Source organism: Crocodylus siamensis, chromosome 1 (assembly GCF_052110815.1).
Source record: "Crocodylus siamensis isolate JL-2025a chromosome 1, ASM5211081v1, whole genome shotgun sequence".
NCBI classification, from domain to species: Eukaryota; Metazoa; Chordata; order Crocodylia; family Crocodylidae; genus Crocodylus; species Crocodylus siamensis.
The window spans coordinates 126,793,900-126,813,280 of record NC_143395.1 but is presented as its reverse complement, the minus strand read 5'-3'; the positions used below and the strand labels follow the sequence as shown (position 1 = coordinate 126,813,280).

Sequence of the window (19,381 nt, the reverse complement as noted above, 5' to 3'; positions counted from 1 at the left end):
CCCATGTAAGATCCCATTTAACAGCCCATAAATGGAGGAAAACACATCTGCAACATTTCACCTTGCTACAGCCAAAAATGTGCTAGATACTTCTTTATATGAAGTACAATGGGTGGAACTAGAACAGGAGTGGGCAATTATTTTGGCAAGATGGGCAAAATAAGGGATTTTGGTGAGCTGTGGCAGGGCAGGAGAGGAGGGAACAATTGATCCTATCCAGCCCAAGGCTTCAATCTAAAACCCACAGACAGACTGTCTGAGAGAGAGCAACCTGTTTTCAATTTGCCACCAAAACCATAAACCTAAACAACTTGCAAAATCATTTGTTTCCCCTGACCATTCCTAGTGCTAGTCTCTTTGTCCAGCTCAGCCTCTCTGTACCCCAATTCCAAATTCCAATCCTCTATTTCCATTTCCCTGCCAGTCCAGCTGTTATTCCTTTTACATTTGAGTCAAGTGACATCCTACCCCACAGACAGCCTGAGAGCCAAGTGGGAAACCGTGAGAAAACATACAAGACATCTTCTTGTTCTCAGTTCTGCTACCAGAAGCCAAAGCAGTCAGAAATAGCAGTTGTAGGGAAAACCCCTCTGAACCACTAGGATGAAGCATAGCATAGGCAAAGTTTTTGGAGACTTTAACTTCCAAACTATAAACAACTCTCTTCTCAGCAAGTGATTTTTCCTTTTTTTTTTAATTCAGGTAAATACAAAAACAGAACTCCAATTCTAGAGTAGCACATAGGAACTGCATGAGGTTAGAGTTATCACATATTTACAAAAGAAATAATATACACGTATCTTTTAACCCATCATCTGAACTATCAATATAATGTATATATATGCAAATATAACATTCAGTGATATTCACAACATCTGGCTAGATGCACTGGAGTGCTGGAGGGGAGAGGTGTTTACAAACATACAAAATCATAGAAACTTAGGGTTGGAAGGGATATCAGGGCTAGAAAGTGGTTTAAACCTGTAACAGAACAGGTTGATGTCAATGAACATACATCTGTTTTAAAGTGGCTGAAACTGGTTTGAGGTAAACCTGGCTGAATGTAGCATCAGCCTTAACAGATTTGGCTCAAACCGGTTTATGCAATGTCTGTCCCAGACCCCTTGCTGGTTTAAGATAAACCAGACTCCCTCGGCATCCTGGCATGCTCTCTGGGCTAGGCAGGGTTCTCTGCTCCACAAAAGGGCTGGCCCCTCACCTCTGCTCCCTGGCTGGAGCTCGGCACAAACTTGCAGGCACAGCAGAGTCTGCTGGCTTCTCCCTGCTAAGCAGGGATTATTCCCCCCTCCCCTCTGCCTCACACAGACACCTCAGCATTAGCTAGCAGACCACGTGCTGGCTATGGTCCGTGCTATGGTAGACAACAGGAAGACAGGCATTTTGGAGCTACTCAACAGGTAGCTTAATGTCCTTCCTTGGAAAAGCTGTTTAAGCGGAGCTTGGAGAGAGACCTGGTTTTCTTAATGGGTTGATAAACACAGAATTAGGGGTGATAAACACTGTGTTATCATTCCCTGTGGGCTGGTTGGGATGGAGATTCCACCACCTCTCTGGGGAACCTATTCTAGTGTTTTACTACCTTCCCCATAAGAAAGCTTTTTCAACTATCTAACCTAAACTTCACCATGCTGCAACTTGAGACTACTGCTCCTTGTTCTATCATCTGCCACCACTAAGAACAGTCTAGCTCCATCCTCTTTGAAACCACCCTTCAAGTAGCTGAAAGCTGCTATTAAATCCCACATCAGTCTTCTCTTCTCCATACTAAATAAGCTCAGCTCCCTCAGCCTCTCCTCATAAGTCATGTCTTCCAGGCCCCTAACCATTTTTGTGGCCTCTGCTGGACTCTCTCCAATTGGTCCATATCCTTTCTGTATTGGGGGGCCCAAAACTGGACACAGCACTCTAGATACGACCTCACCAGTGCTGAATAGAGGGGAAGAATCACTTCCCCCAATCTTCTGGCAACACTCCTAACAATTCAGCCCAGTATGCCATTAGCCTTCTTGAAAACACAGGCACACTGTTGGCCCACATTCAACTTATTGTCTGTCATAACCCTCAGGTCCCTTTCTGCAGAGCTGCTGCTTAGCCAGTTAGTCCCCAGTCTGTAGAGGAGCATGGGGTAGTTCCGTCCTAAGTGAAGGACTTTGTACTTCTCCTTACTGAACCTCATAAGATTTCTTTTGGTCTAATTCTCTAATTTGTCAAGGTCTCTGAATCTTAGCCCTACTCGCCAGCACATCTACTTCTTCCCCCAGCTTGCTGACATCTGCAAACTTGCTGAGGGTGCACTCCCATCCCATCTTCAGAATCACTGATAAAGATATTGAACAAAACCAACCCCAGGACCAACCCCTGGGACACTCCATTTGATACCAGCTGCCAACTAGACAAAATGCCATTGATTTCTGAGCCTGATGATCCCACCAGTTTTCTGATTACCTTACAGTCTGTCCATACAAGCCATACCTCCTTAGCTTGCTTGTAAGAATGTTATGGGAGACTTTAGCCTTGCTAAAGTCAAGATATATCATATCCACTGCTCTTCCATGGAGCCAGTCATCTCGTCATATATAGTAGCTGGAACTGCCTTCCCCTCTTTATGCTGTATTTACTCAAACCTATGACTAAGCTTTTTTTCTTAAATCAGCATGGAGAAAAGAGCCCCTTTTCTAAAATTCATGTACAAAGCAGAAGGGTCAAAGGTAGGGAATTGGGGAGGCTGGCAGCTGCTGCAACTCTGAATGTGGTCCTGAGCCCAGGTTCGAACCAGTCAGACCAACAGCTACTGCTTGCCCTCTGTAGCTTACTGTCAGGAACAGCTCAGCTTCAAGCTTGGGCTGGAATTCCTCCCGGGAATGGAGCATGTAGAAACTGTCCCCCGCCCAACAAATCAGCAGTGCTGACACTGCTGCATGGCCTGGCAGGGGCCACACTTCATATGCTGTGCTGCATGATCCAGGAAGGAATAGAGCCCCAGCAGGGACTGATAGTAAAGCAAGGGGTTGCCAGAGAGGAAAGAAAGAAGGGAAGTAGCTGAGAATGTGGAGAACCAGTGGGGGTGAGAGGAGGGGCAGAGATGGTGGGAAGCTGGGGTGGGGGCTCCAGAGGGAAGAACTGGGAGAGGCAGAGGCCAAGGTGCTCATCTGACCTCCCTTCCACTCCGTCACTGCAGTCCCTGTAGTATGCAGGGGGTGAATTTCACAGATTTCATAGACATTAGGGCTGGAAGGGACCTTGAGAGATCATCAAGTCCAGCCCCCTGCCCCAGGGACAGGAAGTCAGCTAGGGTCAAAGGTTCCCAGCAAGATAAGCATCCAAATGTTCCTTGAATGAGCCCACAGTGGGTGCCTTCACCACTTCTGGAGGGAGTCTATTCTAGGCCTTGGGGGCTTGGACAGTAAAGGGGGCTCCTTATGTCCAGCCTAAAACGGTCATGGAGGAGTTTATGACCATTGGTCCTTGTTACCCCTCAGGGCGCTCTGGTGAACAGACATTCCCCCAGATCCTTATGCAGACCCCTTATATACTGATAGGCAGCCATCAGGTCACCCCAGATACTCTAGATAGTCTTTATTTCTTGTTTTCTTATAGTATTTACCTAAACCTAAGATGACCCTGAATTTAAGCCAACCTTCCAGTAATTAGATTCTATACCTGGAAAATTATAACAAATTTATAAATTTTCCATATATGGAATCTAATTATTGAGGGGCCATTTTAAATTCAGGGTCATCTTAGGTTTAGGTAAATACTATAAGAAACCAAAAAATAAAGACTATCTAGAGTATGTTTGGTATACTTAATATACCTCCAGTATTCTTTTGGTCACCGTGTATTTTTTAATACATTGCTGCCCTAACGTTAACTTTATTTAATAACACTCCCACTCCCCATCCCAAAGCAACTGATTTTTTAAAAGACTGCTAAACTTTGTCCAATGTAAATAGCCTTTTACAAGAACAGAAAAAGGTACATCACGCACACAAGGGGAACTCTGTTACAAAAATTTCAAACCTTTTGCTCCCAAGCACAGATAGTGCAACTGCTCAGTTAAAGAAGTATAACACAGATAAAACAACCTATTTTTTCCTAATCGAGTTCTCAGAAATGACCAAATCATTTTTGCTCAAACTCCTGACAAAATTTAGAGTGAAGCAAAACGTGAGAGATTTCAACTCAAGCAGCTGAAAGTTGGGAGAGTTAACTAAAAACTGCATCAAATTATGGAAACCACTGTATAACCCTAACTGTAGGTGGTGCTAGTAGCTCTGTGTATAATGAGAAACCAAAAACCGAGCTAGAACTGCCCTTTTTCTGTCAAACACTGACCAAAAAAATAAGCTACAACTGAAAAGACATCCAGCCACATTAAAGGGAAAAGAATTTTAAAGTAAACCCAAAAAAGCAAAATAACTCAGTTAAGTCTGGCTGGTTGATAGCAGTTTGTCCTTAGATCCCCCTTCTGTGTTTAATTATTGCCATAATGAATATACAAAATTTAAAATAATGCAGAAGTCTAGGATGGCTACAATACCACCGGAATTAAGCAGGAAACTGTTTCCTCCTCCTGGTTAAAAGGTTACTTTACTTTAGTTTGATGCGATTTACTACCCTATTTCTGATGAGTTATTTTTGTTATAAATGAAACCAATTTACATAAAAAATGTGTATTAGTGACTTACATAGCAAATACAATGCAAGCAATTCCCACAGGCTAAAAAACAAAATTGTCCATATCATCTGTAACACAGTAATTATATCCTTTGAAAAGATATGGCTATTTAAAACCAAGCCAGTAGTTTTCCTGTTTAGTTGTTAATGAAGCACTGTGTCCCAGTCAGGAAAACTGATAACAGATCCATATTGGCAAAATATGGGATAACCCTTTTATTAAAGCACCAATTAATTCTCTCTCTTGCAACTTACCATTAACATTTTATGCAGGTCCTCTTCAAAAGAATCTATATTGCAGTCAATCTTCTGCAAGTCATCTAACACCTCCCGTAACATAAACTGGTAATATTGCTTCATTAGTAGGCCACCCTTCAGGACTTCTTTACACTCTCTCACTAGCTGCAAGAGAAGAAGCAACAAACTTCAGTTGGTCAATTGGCTATACGCATTTCCTTGGGGCTTAGGAACTGAAAGTTTAAATAATATGCATCACTAGTAGGTTTTGCTGGCCTTTGCAGGCTAGCTAAATACATCTATAGGAAAGCTGTGCACTAGTTCTCCAAGACCAACTAATTTTTATTGTGCCACTCTTATTTACTGGAAGTAGGGATGACAGCAAATATTACAGATGTTTCCCTTACTTTCCCCCTCACAATAAGTTACTACCAGTAGTTAGATAACTGGACATGGGGCCAATGTTTCAAATGCACAGACAGTCAGTAACAAAATAAGGTGAATGTAACAGCTGCTAGCAGTTGATGGCTTAGGTGCCACAGCACCAAAAAAGAAAAAATACCATGGATGAAAAACAGCAGTTAATGACTTCAGCCAGTTTCAATAGAAAAGGCCAAGAACCAAACAAATAAGTGACTTAACAATGGCCAGCTTTGATCAAGGTGCAAGCACATGAATGGGGCTGCCCATTCTATACCTCGCTCTACAAAACATGGAGCTTTACAGCATTTATACACATCCTCTAGGAGTTGGGGGAGAGGGAGAAGGAATACTTTCATTAGAACAGCTCCAAAAGCTGCTCTGATTAAAGCACCTGGAGCTTCTCTTGTATCAGTATCCGCCTGTTGAATGAGCTTTATTCCATAAAGTGCCCCGCCACCATTTTGAACCGTGGGGACACTGATCCATGAGACGCTGGAGGCTGCTGAAGTGTGATAATTACTATGCTCCAGCAGACTCAATTAAATCAGATTAAACTAAGTCTACCCCAATGCGCTATAATTACAGCATGTCAGAGCAGCCTCTGACGGAGGCTCGCTGCTCATCTATAGGCACCCTTAGAGAACAAAGCACTGGAAGTATATAGCAGAGAGAAATTCTGCACTGGGAAAAAGACTGCCTGGATGAGCTAGTAGGTTCTTTTCTATCCCCAGCCTTCTGCTATTCTGAAACATGTCTCACTAAGTCAAGTTCTTTCACCTTTCTTGAACAGTGATTCCACTTGATTAAAGCAAGGAAAGGAAGGGAAGTGGAGGAAAGCTGGTTTTTCTTTTCCTTTTTTAAGTTTATTAGAAATGATATGACAAGAGTGACTGATTCTCTTCCAGCCCCCACAAAAAAGGATACAGTGTATCCTAGACAGGAAAATTTTAAAATGTTGCATAATTTATACTGCAGCAACACTAAGGAGCCCCTGTCATGGATTAGGACCCCATCCTGCCAGGTACTATACAAACAGAAGAGAAAGGATCCCACAATCACTGACCACTACAGCTATTTTAAAACCATTTCCACAATCAGCTGAAACAAATACTTAGTTTCAGAATAAACGGTAAGTTTATATTATACTATACTATAGTTTATATTTGAACTATATACAATGTAAATATATTTATACTAGCTGCTATATATAAATATACTAGTTTAAAAATGATGCATAGTTTTGGGCAGAAATGAATGTCCACTAAAACAGCTGAGTTTATTCTCCCTAAGATGACTGAAACACATTTGAAAAGTTCCCAATTACATGCCCTAACAATCTAATTACTTCTGTCCATTAATCTAGCAAAGGTCCCATGCTACAATTACATCCAAAAAGCTGCTATGTATATTTACTTACTTGTTTCAGTAAACAATATATGGAACCTTTTTGCATCTCTATATGGGTCTGATATTGTATAATCAAACATTCAACACACTGGACCAACAAATTTCTTTGTTTTGTCAAGGCTTACTACACAGTGGGCAACATCTACACAAGAGACCTGTAGTTTCCAGACACCTGGCACAGTGTTTACCGCACAGTAGCTCTGGCAAACATCTTTTAAGTGCCACTACTGCACAGTAACCTAATAATACTGCACAGTAGTGTATCAGCACTACTAGTTCTGTGACGCGCTACTGTGCAGTCAGCATCTCATGTAGACACACCCAGTGACCACTTACCAGTTTCCAGCATTAACAAAACTTTTTTTTAAGTCAAAGTCTTTCTTAGCATGTAAAACATGCTTGGGAAAAGAAATGGCTAGATTACAAATGTAAGAAGAACAAATTTATTTGAAATTAAGAAATTAACAACAACAATCTAGCAGTGTCAATTGACAGTGGCCTAAAATAGCTCCAGATTACATAGTGCTTTATCTAAGAAACCTGAATTACAGACAGGGAATCTCTTTCTCTACTCCCAGTCATTTTCTAATTTGAACTACGACGAGGCAAGTAGCAGTGTCCACTGGTTCCCAAGTAAAAGAAAGAAAAGCCCTTACAAAAAAAACCCAAAAACCACGGCATTCAGCACACACTTAATCATGGTGAAGTCTGATGCTTCAAAGGACCAACAGGGGGCAACCTTTTACACATGTCTACTGCTAAAGACTTTCTATTCTCAGCATGGGAAACTGCCAGAATCCCAGGAGAATGGGCTCTAAATGCTGGCAGGAAAGACCCTATAGGTTTAAAAGCAGAAAAAGAAATGGGATTCTTCCTCTAATCAAGATGGATATGTTTTTTCAACCTGTATTTATCAATCAATCTATTACAAGGGGACTTCATTAGGCCTCCAACTGCATTAACTGTGCTATAATCTCTTCAGAGATTTTAAAGAAAGGCAAAATATATCCGGACACAAAAGAGGACGTCTGCCTCCAACTTACATGGCCAAAAAAATTCTGACAAAAAAAGACATTTATGAAATGACGAATGCAGGCATGACAGCCCAAGATGTAAAGTAGTAAGTGGTGGTGCTTTTCTTCTTATTACATTAGAATCACAAATTTGTCCTCGGAATTTACTTGCTGGTAAATCTGAAATCCAGTCCATTTTAAACATTAAGGATCAAAGTGATCAAGGCTTTTTTGTTTTATATTTTTCTGTCTGAATAAATTGGAAGACAAAAATAATGCCTATGCCTTATTGTTCCATATTCCAAAAAGAGCTGAACATCTGCTCTTAGTCCAAATTAGGGCATTATGGCTACTTGCAGGCATTAAAAAACAAAAACAAAAAAACCTCCACTGCTTTATTTTAAATTCGGTGCATTCCTGTGCTGAGCACAGCACACTTAAGAGGGGCTTTTCTGGTGCTTTTATCTAATAGCTGATTGAATCATCTTTATCTAAAAGCACCAAAAGGCCCTGCTGAAGCACCCAATATATCCAGACACTGCAGAGCCAGGTTGAATTAATGTGCCCTTTTTTTTTTAAAATCTTTTAAGGAATATCTTTCTATACTGGGATTCCAGATGGAATTCAGAAAGCAGCAGCAATCAAAAGGCCAAGCTGAAGCAGACAACTAGAGTACCAACATTTCAGCATTATTTTGGAGTTGAGCAACACAGATGCTTTCTATTTCTATTTAATGCATCTTTTGCAAGAACTTTGGGGCAATACATATATTAGGTTCCCTAACCTGACAAAAGAAAAAAAAAATCTGAAATAGGATTTCCTGTCTTGACCATATTGAAGAATTTGGGAGCTATGGTTATATCAGACCTAATCTACATAGGTCATGAAGGACCTAAATTGCTGTAGACTCTTTTAGAAATACTGTTTGGGATCCTGAATACTTACTGAGGTGTTCATTCTCTCTAAGGAACTAATTAACCAGAGGCAAGAATTTCTTGTGACATTTTTTATTGGACCAACTGTATATTTGGAAAAGCTGTTGGACAAGCTTTCAGGCATCAAGTGTCCTTCCACAGGACTCTAAAGAAATGGAGGGGGAGGTAAGTGAAGGTGGTTACTTCTTGCTAACTGTGGAAATTGTTGGCTAAAAGGCTGGGGAATGAGGGGAAGACAAACTAATGGGATGCCATCTTATTTCTGCAATGTGATGGAGAAGACCCATCAGACTGACATTTCCTCCCAGGCCCCCGCATACAAGGAAACTCGAGACTTCTTACAGCAGTAGTTTTCAACCTTTTTCATTTGTAACCTCCTAAAAAAATTTCTAACAGAGGTGAGGACCCCTTTGGAAATTTCAAATGGAGGTGTGGAACCCTCTGAATTGTAAGTGTGAGTATTCACATACTTTGAATGATCATAGTCATCTTTCGTGAACCCCTTAGGTATAGTCTGCAAACAACTGGAGTCCTCAGACAACAGGTTGAAAACCAGTGTCCTAGAGTAATCCCTAGAGGGAGGAAAGAAACTGTCCTAGAAGCAGTCTTCAAAAACCTGAATCAGTGGGTTAACAGGTCTGGGGCTACACTATAGTTTGGAAATTAATGTTGGAATATCTGAAAGACGACAACCTGAAAAGGCTATTTCTAAAACAGGAGGGTCATGGTTTGTTTCGGTCTGCCTGAATGAAATCACCTTGTAGGATCAGCAGCATCTTTCGAAGTCCAGTTCAGGCTCTGCCAAAATAGCTAATCTCCTTGGAAAGAGACAGCTATAAAAAAGAGCTTAGAAAGGAAGTCATCAATATATGGTTGCAACAAGAGTGACTTTTGTTGCCTTGCCTGTTATCTCATGAGCCCAGCACTGTAATCAAATCTCTGGAAATATTCCTAAGTGTGGTTGACAAGAGTATATTTTCTTCCCATGTCCTCGGAAACAAGGATGCCAAGGATCCCTGGAAGAATCCCTATATGGTGGAAAGGAAATGCCACAGAAGGAGTCTTCAGAGGCTTGCATCAATTGGTTACCAGGTCTGGGACTTGATTTTTAATTTGTATTTTTTCTTGTTAGGCTGCATTGAACTTTAAAGTTTGGGCAGAGGTCATGAGTTCATCAAAAAAGATGAAAAATGGAAATGGGGGAGTTGAAAAGTAGAAGGAATACAGCTGAGTGGGCGTGGGTATGCAGACAGGAAAGAAGCCCATACCCTCACCTCTTGAGTCAGTGACTGAACACTGCACCTAGCAAGTGTAGAAGAAAAATTCAAGTATGTATTCCTCAAGGAAATCATACTAGATCAGGGGTGAGCAATTATTTCAGCTGAAGGATGGCTTAATAAGTTTTGGTGAGCTGCCGAGGGCTGCAAGGGTAGCCCCACCACTTGACAGGTACCCCGCTCCCTGGTCACCATCTTGGGACCAGAAGTCCTGCCCCTAACCCCTGACCTTTGCCACCAGACATCACTCCCCTAGCCCCCAGAAGTACCCCTTTTGGGAGGTGGGTTTGACATCTCGGAACCAGAAAAAAAGTCATATGCTAAAAGTCAAACACCTACTATATTTTAATTTTATTACAAACAGTATTTTTGTCATAATTTGTGTTTGCATACCATGTATACAGCTCTGGCTAGAGCTGTGGACAACAAGCACCCTATGTACTGCTGCTACCAACGGTGGTGAGGGCTGGGCACCATTGGGAGGAAAGGGGGAAGTGTGTGGAGGGGACCCCCATACCCTCTGCCCACCTGAGCTCTGTGCTCCTGCCAGCCCCCTGGTCGCGGACTCTGTGCTTCTGCCAGCCCCAGCCCCACATACTCTCCACCCTGCCAAGCTGCAGCTCCCTCTGCTGCTCTCCCGCATCACTTCCCTACCTGCTGCCAAGAGCAAGTACTGCAGTGGGGAGACAAGGAGGAGCCACTGAATGCCAAGGAAGCCAAGCAGGTCCCCCAGCTGCTGCAGCAATGGCAGCAGCCCCACCCAGAAGCTGCATGCTAGCTGGGCCGGGCCCTTCTGCACGTGAGGGTGGGAGTGAGGCACAAAGGTTGGGAAGGGTACAATTAATTAGTGGGTGTCCGTGGGAAATTGCCTGGCGGGCCAGTTCTAACCCGTGGGTTGTATTTTGCCCACCCCTATACCAGATCCTGCTTATTATGCCCAGGTGCAACACAACTGTTGCCAAAACTATTTCAACTGTACTGTGGAAAAGGCCTGCAGCTTATAATAGAAATGGAACATTATTATTTAGATTAAAGGCTGATAATTAGGGCTGCACGAAGCTTTGGTCACTGATTCAATTTGGAGGAGATCGGGCCCGATTCAGCAGCCGAATCTTTGAACTGAATTGGGAGACCCATTAATCTCTCCAAACCAAATCAGAAGCCTCAGATTTGATTCAGAGAGATTAGCAGAGATTCAACGATTTGGCTATAGAGAAAGCTTCATGTTTTTTCTATATACCTTGAAGTACCAGGCACGGCTTGTGAACGCTGAGATGGTGGGGTGGATGGAGCGTCCCACGGGAGGGCCAGAGGAAGGGGGGGGGGGGGTCCCCCGCACATTTGGCGGTGGACCCAGAAGTGGACCAGAAATACTTCCGGGTCCACTGCAAAGCGAGGGGGAACCCCACACCCAACTCAGTGACTGGTGCCACCTGCAGTCCCACCATGGCCGATTGCCAAGCCAGGGGGGCAACTGTACTTCTGGTCCATTTCTGGGTCTGCCACTGAGCGTGCAGGGGACCTCCCCCCAACAATGCTCCTGTGGGACGCTCCATCCACCCCACCTTCTTAGCATTCATGAGCCACACCTGGTACCTGAAGGTACACAGAAAAAACATATAAAGCTGTATCTATGGCCAAATCGCTGATTCTCAAAATTAGAATCGAATCTTCATGTTCAGCCAAATCAAACTGGGAAAGTGATCCAAATCACTTGAATCACTGTCCCCCCAAAACAGGCAGAGTCCGAACTGAATACTGCCCACATCACACACCCCTATTGATAATCCTTTATCAACTGTTTTGATTCCTGGAAGTCTAAATCAAGAAGTATATTTAGTAAACAAAGGACTGCATATGCAATATGTATATAATACAATAAAAGGCAATTTAATGATTAATTCTGTATTACTATTTCTGAAACAAATTTTAAAACAACTAATAGACAAGATAAGCATAATTAAAGGAAAGAAAGCTATTTTTAATAAAGCTTTTGAACCGAACCTGCTTAATACTCAAGAGAGATGGTTCCCCAGCAGGCCTTTGTTCCAGCCTCAACTTGAGACATTCATGGATAACATTGAGCAGAACTCGGCACAGGACCAGGAATGCAGGTTCAAAAGATGGTAAGTCCATAGATTTCAGTTCTTCCCATGATACAGGACTGCATTTTTGCTCAGAGGAAGGTGGGGAATTTAACAACTGCACATAATCTGAACACAACATCGGATCTGGGAATTCTGAAAACTGTAACAAAAACAATTATAAATATTGTGAGATGGATTTTAAATCATTTTAGAGCTATCAACATTTAAAAAAAACATCAGAAGAGACTGACTCTTAAAAGAGACAAACAACAAAAGAAGGGACTGATTCTTAAAATCTTACAATAACATGCATAAAAAAGACTATTTTTAAAGAGCCAGTCTCTTTTTAAATTACCATGCTCTAATTTACCAGAAAGTCTGAAACATCATGATTAAATTTTAATTAAAATAACAAAAAACCTAAGGTTACCAGGGTGAGAGAAAAAAATAAACAGATGTGGAAACTTGACAGTCAACATCTTTAAATTTACATTCTAAGCTCAAAAAATGATTAAGCTTTCCTAATAAAGCAGAAGGTTCCTTGACTTCACAAAACGAGTTTTCATGATAGCCTAGAATAATATTACACCCAATACAAACACAACCACAAGCAGTCAAATCATTTTAGGGTACTTAAGAGATCTTTTCTAGATATAAACTTTTAAAAGGCTTTAAAATACTTTACGTCAGTGGGTTATTCTGAAAAAAAAAAAACCCCACAAGGTAAATTGCTACCATCCTGTAAATAAAACTGACATATGAAAGCTGTACCACTGTATTAATGTTTACAAAGAAATGATCACTCATTACACTGCTAAACTCTCCCACAACCTTGGCATATCCTCCAGATAGATTTGTCAAATGTTCTCATTTTTCATAAAACTGAAATTGGACTATGTAAATAATACATTAAAACTTTTGTGCTATTTACTGTTAAAATCTAGCTCCAGCCAGACAGATATTTTCACATAATGATTTTTTTTAAGCTATGAACAAATCTGCAGGCAACCTGTGTTTTAGGCAGAACTGCTAGGGTTAACTCACTGGATGGTAATTTAGAGAAAACATTCGTCTTTTAATACACATACAACTCTCATTGATGTTAACCTAAGCTGTACATTAACCAAGGAAAAAAATATGCCCTTCAAGACCTTAGAATTTACTCTGTTCTATCCTATACCTTCCACTAATATGTTAAGAAACATGAATAGCACCTGTTACATATGATTTTCTCCTTTTTCTCTAGTGCCAAATTTACATAGCATCAGTTAAAATGAGAGGTAAATGCATTCATAAAAAAGCAGATTGAATGACATAACATAGCCATGGAAGTTGAAAACATTAAACATTCTATCTTTAGTTTCATCAAGTACCAGAAAACAAAAAAGGATGTGTTTATTCCCTTACACCCACATACACATTTTTGACATTTTGTTCCTACTGCATCGTGCAAGCTCTGGTTTCCCAGGAACAGCCTCAGAGTATTATCTTTTCTGACAAACGCAGCTTTCAGTTTATTTATTATTATTATTATTTTTAATACACGATGTTTCTGGACTGTCAAACAGGATGTTTCAGGACTGTCAAACTAATTTCCCAGCAATGTGGCATACCCACTGTTTTGTTTTTTTAATGTTGGCACAAAACCAGCTGCCAGCTGCAGAATCTAAAAGAGATTTTTTAAAAAAGCAATAAACTGTTACATAAACACAAAGATAGAAAATTCTTTGGGGTTTGTCCAGACGAACAAAGCACCTTAAGGACAAAATGGCTGCTGAACGTTCTTTGGATTAGATGCCTTTCACAATTAGTAAAACTATGCCTTATATATTGGATAATAATGTTGATTCTTTGTACAAACCCCCAATACCATTCCCCACCCTTCAGAAAATAAGGATGGAAAGAAGTTCTTTGTTCCAGCAAGCTATCCAAATTGAAACCTCAATATTTTCCCCCATGCTGTAGCTCAGGGTTGTTCAACTTGCATGTTAATTTGCAGTCCCCGGCTCCCACCTGGCTGCTACTCCCTGCACTGCAGCAGGAGCTGAGGGCTCCCTCTACTTCCTCCCTCCACCCCCAGGGTGGTGCAGGAGGAAGTGGCCTCCACATATAGCACTGTGCAGGGGAAGTATTTGTGTGTGGCATGGTGCACCATGTCAGGCCAGGTGGGGTGGGTGGCAGTCTATATAGCATGGTGTGGCCCCAGAGGCACTTGACCAGTGTTGGTGCAGCCTACATAGATTGTGGCCCCGAGGTGCTTATAAGTTGGACAGCCCTGCTCTAGGTTTGTCCCAGCCACTACTCCCATTTCTACTTGGGACGAATAGAAGAGATTGCCTTTTCGGCCAATCAACTGTTGATTCTCAGGTGACTCAAGGTCTTGAAAGATAGGGAACTCCTTCTCAGCCCAAAAAGGATGACTACACTGGTCAAATATTGGCCTCAGTGAGGGCAAAGGGAATTTTGTACATGGCATTAATAGGATCAGGATTTAACTCACTATGTCCATAAAATTCCCAGTCTCTGCTGCACTAAATCACAACTCCAAGGTGGGTCAACATATTCTGTAGTATATCTTTTTACACATTTATGAACTTGCATGTAAAGCTGTGCTCATTGGGACTAGCTTATTTGCAAGAAAAGCAATTGCTCCTTTCCAAGGCAGTTTCAACATGACTTCCTACCAAATTCCATGTATTTACCTTGCTCTAGGGACAACTCATGTGTTTCCTATTAAAGAGTCACTGGATAAAAACAACAAACAAGCATAACCCATCCCAACAGCAAGGGAGTCTCTCCATCTAACAGCCCTTTCCCACTGTGTTACAGAGTCAGCTACTCTGTGGCTTGCTTTCTCTCTGGCCCTATGACCTAGGTGCACTCTTGGCTACACAACAGTCAAGGTATAGAAGGTATCTCAGGTGGACAGTGCAGTGGTTAGGGCAGTCACCTGGGGTGTGGGAGATACAGGTCTGAACCCCTCCAGGCAAGGAGGGAATGGAACAAAGCTTATCACTTCCTAAGCAAGTGCTCTAGCTGCTGGGCTCTTACGTAAAAAGTGGGCACTGGAATCATTGCCTCAGGCCATGTCTTCAAAAGTATGAACAAGTTACCTTTATACACAAAGGGACAACATAGGCAATATCTCACAGGTGCCTAATTTAGGGCTGCAGGAAACCACCTAAACACAGTCTAAACAGGAAAGAAAGGTGGGATTTCAGGACCTCTGCTTCTTAGGTATTTTCTAGTGGCTGGCCTTGGCATCATCCCTGTGAATCCAAATCCTAGGCATCTAAATCTCCCCATTTAGAGTACAGGAAACCAAGATGTCCAACTTGGATTTGGAAAGGCTATTTTAGGAGTGGGGCACCAAATTTCAGGCTTAAGAGCACTTAGTATTAACGTTCCTAGTACCTATGTGAATGTTGTCCTTAACTTCCCAAAGCCTATTAAAAATAAATGAAAAATGGGACTCAGACAATTTATAGAAAGACAGACAGATACACACACACACACACACCTGTCTGTCCGTCTATAAAATGCCTGAGTCCCATTTTTCATTTATTTTTCAGTAGGCTTTAGACACTTAAAATGTTTACACACACACATCTATATATTGGTCTGTGTGTACATAAACTACCCAAGTCCCATGTTTTACTGTAAACACATACACTCCCCACAGGTCTCTAATTCTGAAACTCACAACTGAAAACTGTATCTTTAAAAGGCCCTGATCCTATAATGACTTTCACAATGGATTTTATCATCTGCAGAAATGTCATAAGTAGCACAGTTAAAGCATAATGAATTATGTTTTATATAAAAATCTCAAGATTAATTTAAAACAAATCAGAAAATTAAATTCAGCTTTCATAAAACATGTATATTATACTAACATTTGAAATCTATATTCTTTTTTAAAAGAAATATAGAAAATACTTAACATTTCTTTGATTTACAAGAAAAAATAATTAAGTAGCCACAGTCGTTAAAATAAAAATTTCTTTGAAAATGTATGTATACATATTCTTCCATGGTCAGTTTTATAAGCATACTTTAGAGACATTAACAAAGGTCAATAATAAAACATTAGTCATGTAAACAGAACAAAGAGCAGCCTGAGTCACACTGGAAAAAAAAAGTGCGAATGAATTAATTCAGTGTATTGTCAGATACACAGAATAAGCAAATTGAAAAACATTTCCTCACTTCTTTCAATTAATGGTAATCTGTTAATACAACAAGTATTGCATTTTAGAAAAGTGCAATGTTTCAGTTTGACCATTTTCTTTTTCTTTTTAAACTAGCTGTTTTTTAAATTTGGGAGTGTCAGAAAAGTTTACAAACACTGTTTCACAAGATTCTTCCAATAGTCATGTTAACAGGTATTAAAAGAGGAAGACAACAATTGAATGCAATGAAATAGTTTAGTGAAAAATTAATGGTAAAGTAATGGAAGCACAGTAATTTTTTCCCAAAAAAGAATAATGGCCAGTACATCTTGGAAGTCCTCCACTCCTCGGTTCTCAGAGCCACTCTAATTAAAGAGTCCCTCCCACTCTCCACCCTGGAGCATATGTATACACACCCCTACTGCACAGTAGAGTGTTATGTCAAAAACTATACTAATGCGCAGGAAAATTAAGCTACTGCACATTAAGCGCAACTAAAAAAAGTGTGCACTTTTGCTATTGTGCACTAGGGCAGCCTAATGCACATTTAGTTAGAACCTCACATTAGAGGTACTAAACTTAATGTATAGTAGCAAAAGCATATTAATACACATGTAGATGCATCCAGGGAAAAAGAAATATTCAAAACCAATTTTTCAATCATGAAAATTACTTTTCAGTCCCATTCACTCCTAAGTACTCTGACCTACATACTGAGCCAAACTTTAAAAACATGATTTCTACTTTTTCACCAATAAATATATGAATGCATCTTCTTCACAAGCTGCACAAAATGGCATATTTGCTCATACATATGGTGATTTACAACAGCATCAACATTTTCAGTCAAATCTTTTAGTACATACAATGAAAGCTATTGGAGGCTAGGAGCAGATTTGACCAATATTTTCATTTGAAGGAAACAAAATCATCATCGTCTTTTCCATCATACTTCATAAATAAGTACTTATTAATCCTCAACTGACATCTGGGAGTTAAGTACTATTATCCTCTTCTAAAATAGGAAAGCAGCGGCAAATGGCGTCCAGCAACTTGTCCAAGACTACAGAGAGCATCTCCATCACAGACCGCATTAAAACACAAGGACAAGTCAGGGACAGACCCCTAGACCAAGTGGTTTTCAAACTGCGTGGTCATGGAACCCTTTCATGTGACTTCTTCTGCCATGGAACCCCCTACCCACATCCCTGGAGCCACAAGACCGGGCCCAGCAAGGGCAATGCACCTTTTCCCAGCCCACTCTGCCATTACCTCCAAACTCTTTCCAGAATCCCTGATGACTTATTGTGGAATCCAAGGGTGCCACAGAGTGCAATTGGAAAACCATTGCACTAAACTATGCCACCTAACTGTGAGAAGAAATAACCCCGATTACCAATATTACTAATATATTAATTTTTGAAAATGAGGTAACATTGCTTATGTCATGATTAATTAATGCATTAATAATAGGACATGTAGGATGTTTATTCATTATCTCTGTGTATGATTTCTTATGACAGTACTTTATGCTGTGAGTTTGTAATTCATGACAATACTGAACTAAATTACTAGTAATTATTTCTTCATGTAAGATAATGGAAAACACTATCAAAACACTCAGAGTAACATAGTTATTCATTTCAAAGTAAGGATCAACCAATGTGCTAGGCTGCACAGAAACTCAATTACATGATCAGATACTGTTTCTAAAATAAAATACCCAACATTTTTTCTTGAACGAACAGACTTCCAATATGATTTCCCATCTTGTGCATTTGCACTATTTTCATTGTCATAATGGTTCAAAGCATCATTATCAGCAAAGACAGAACACAAAATTCTCTATAGTATATACTTTAACAATTTGGTCACAAATTAATACATGATTTCTTGTCATCTACTAGAAGTGACTGATGTAGGTAAAGTTGAAGAGATACAGCAACTATGAAACTAATTCACGCACAACATTAAATATCCAATATGTACCAGATAATATTTCACTATTGCTCAATGGTATACTCAATTTGTGATATATTATAAAGATAATTTATTCTATAATTAAGGTTAGCTGAAGAGAAAGCCATTACACATTTATTATCATCATATACTGTATGGTGAAATGCTGAAAGCTACAAAAACAGACAGCAAGGGTGCTTGCAGAAGTTAAAAAAAACCAAACCCCATGCACTTTACCAAAAGAAGCAACACATTACTTCAACCTGGCTCTGCAGCATCTGTAAAAATCAGGCACTTCAGCGAGGCTTTTTGGCACTTTTAGCTAAAGCTGATTCAATCAACTATTAGATAAAAGCACCAAAAAGCCCCACTAAAGCGTCCGATCTTTACAGATGTCAGCCGAGACAAGTTGATGTAATATGCTGCCTCTTCTGAACCTGTGCAGGGCTCGGGGTGGAAACGTGCCAAGTTTAAAAAGTGCCGGCGGGGGAGGGAGGTGGGCTGCAAGCACCCCAAAAGCACACCAAAATCACCTGTGGAAACTCAGTCTTAAATCCTGCCTTACACTGAAGGTTCTTCGTAAGTCCATAACAAATTATCCCAGTTCTTTGTAACTGTATGAGATTTCAACTACTGTGCTCAGTTTATTGCTTCCATCACAACTTCTCTATTAATTTACTCATTCATTTTTATTGTTCAGCACATAGCATTTATACCACTTAAAAATGTAGATTAAATGCCAACAGGAAAATTTAAGAGACTTAAACTCTTTGCTTCCACAAATTTTAAGACCAGAAAGGGTCATAATTCCTGACATCATGCATAAATCAAGCCATAGCATTTCATTTAGTTATGCCAACATGTATGCCCATTAACTTGTGCTTGATTGAAGTATATCTTCCAAAAAGACATCCAGGCTCTGGCTAAAGACAAGGGGCGAAGAATCCGCCACTCTGGATGGTAGGTATTCCAATGGTTAACCAATCTCACTGTTACAAATTTGTGCCTATTTTCTAGTTTCAATGTGCCTGGTTTTACTTTTCAACTATTCAAAGCTTTAATAAGTTAAGGGATATACTATCAGTGTGGTTTAATCTTCAAATGTGACTAGGGATTTAATATTTAGCACTGAGACCAAAGGAAAGCTTTACTAGTATAGTTGGATTAGGACTT

At 40.4% G+C, this 19,381-nt stretch overlaps 1 protein-coding gene across 9 annotated transcripts in view; it reads right to left on the bottom strand.

Annotated features, from left to right (window-relative positions):
• The window catches only part of MAP3K4 (mitogen-activated protein kinase kinase kinase 4), a 189,394-nt gene that overhangs the window by 58,065 nt on the left and 111,948 nt on the right, over positions 1-19,381 (bottom strand). For all 9 annotated transcript variants that reach the window (XR_016441799.1, XM_090042504.1, XM_090042538.1 and 6 more), the window contains 2 exons: positions 11,995-12,237; positions 4,954-5,100 (listed from right to left, as the gene is read on the bottom strand). Coding sequence is in view for 8 of the 9 variants with exons in the window: in XM_090042504.1 (XP_089898630.1) it covers positions 4,954-5,100; positions 11,995-12,237 (390 nt within the window). In the remaining variant the exon portion in view is untranslated. The remainder of the gene's footprint in view (positions 1-4,953; positions 5,101-11,994; positions 12,238-19,381) is intronic.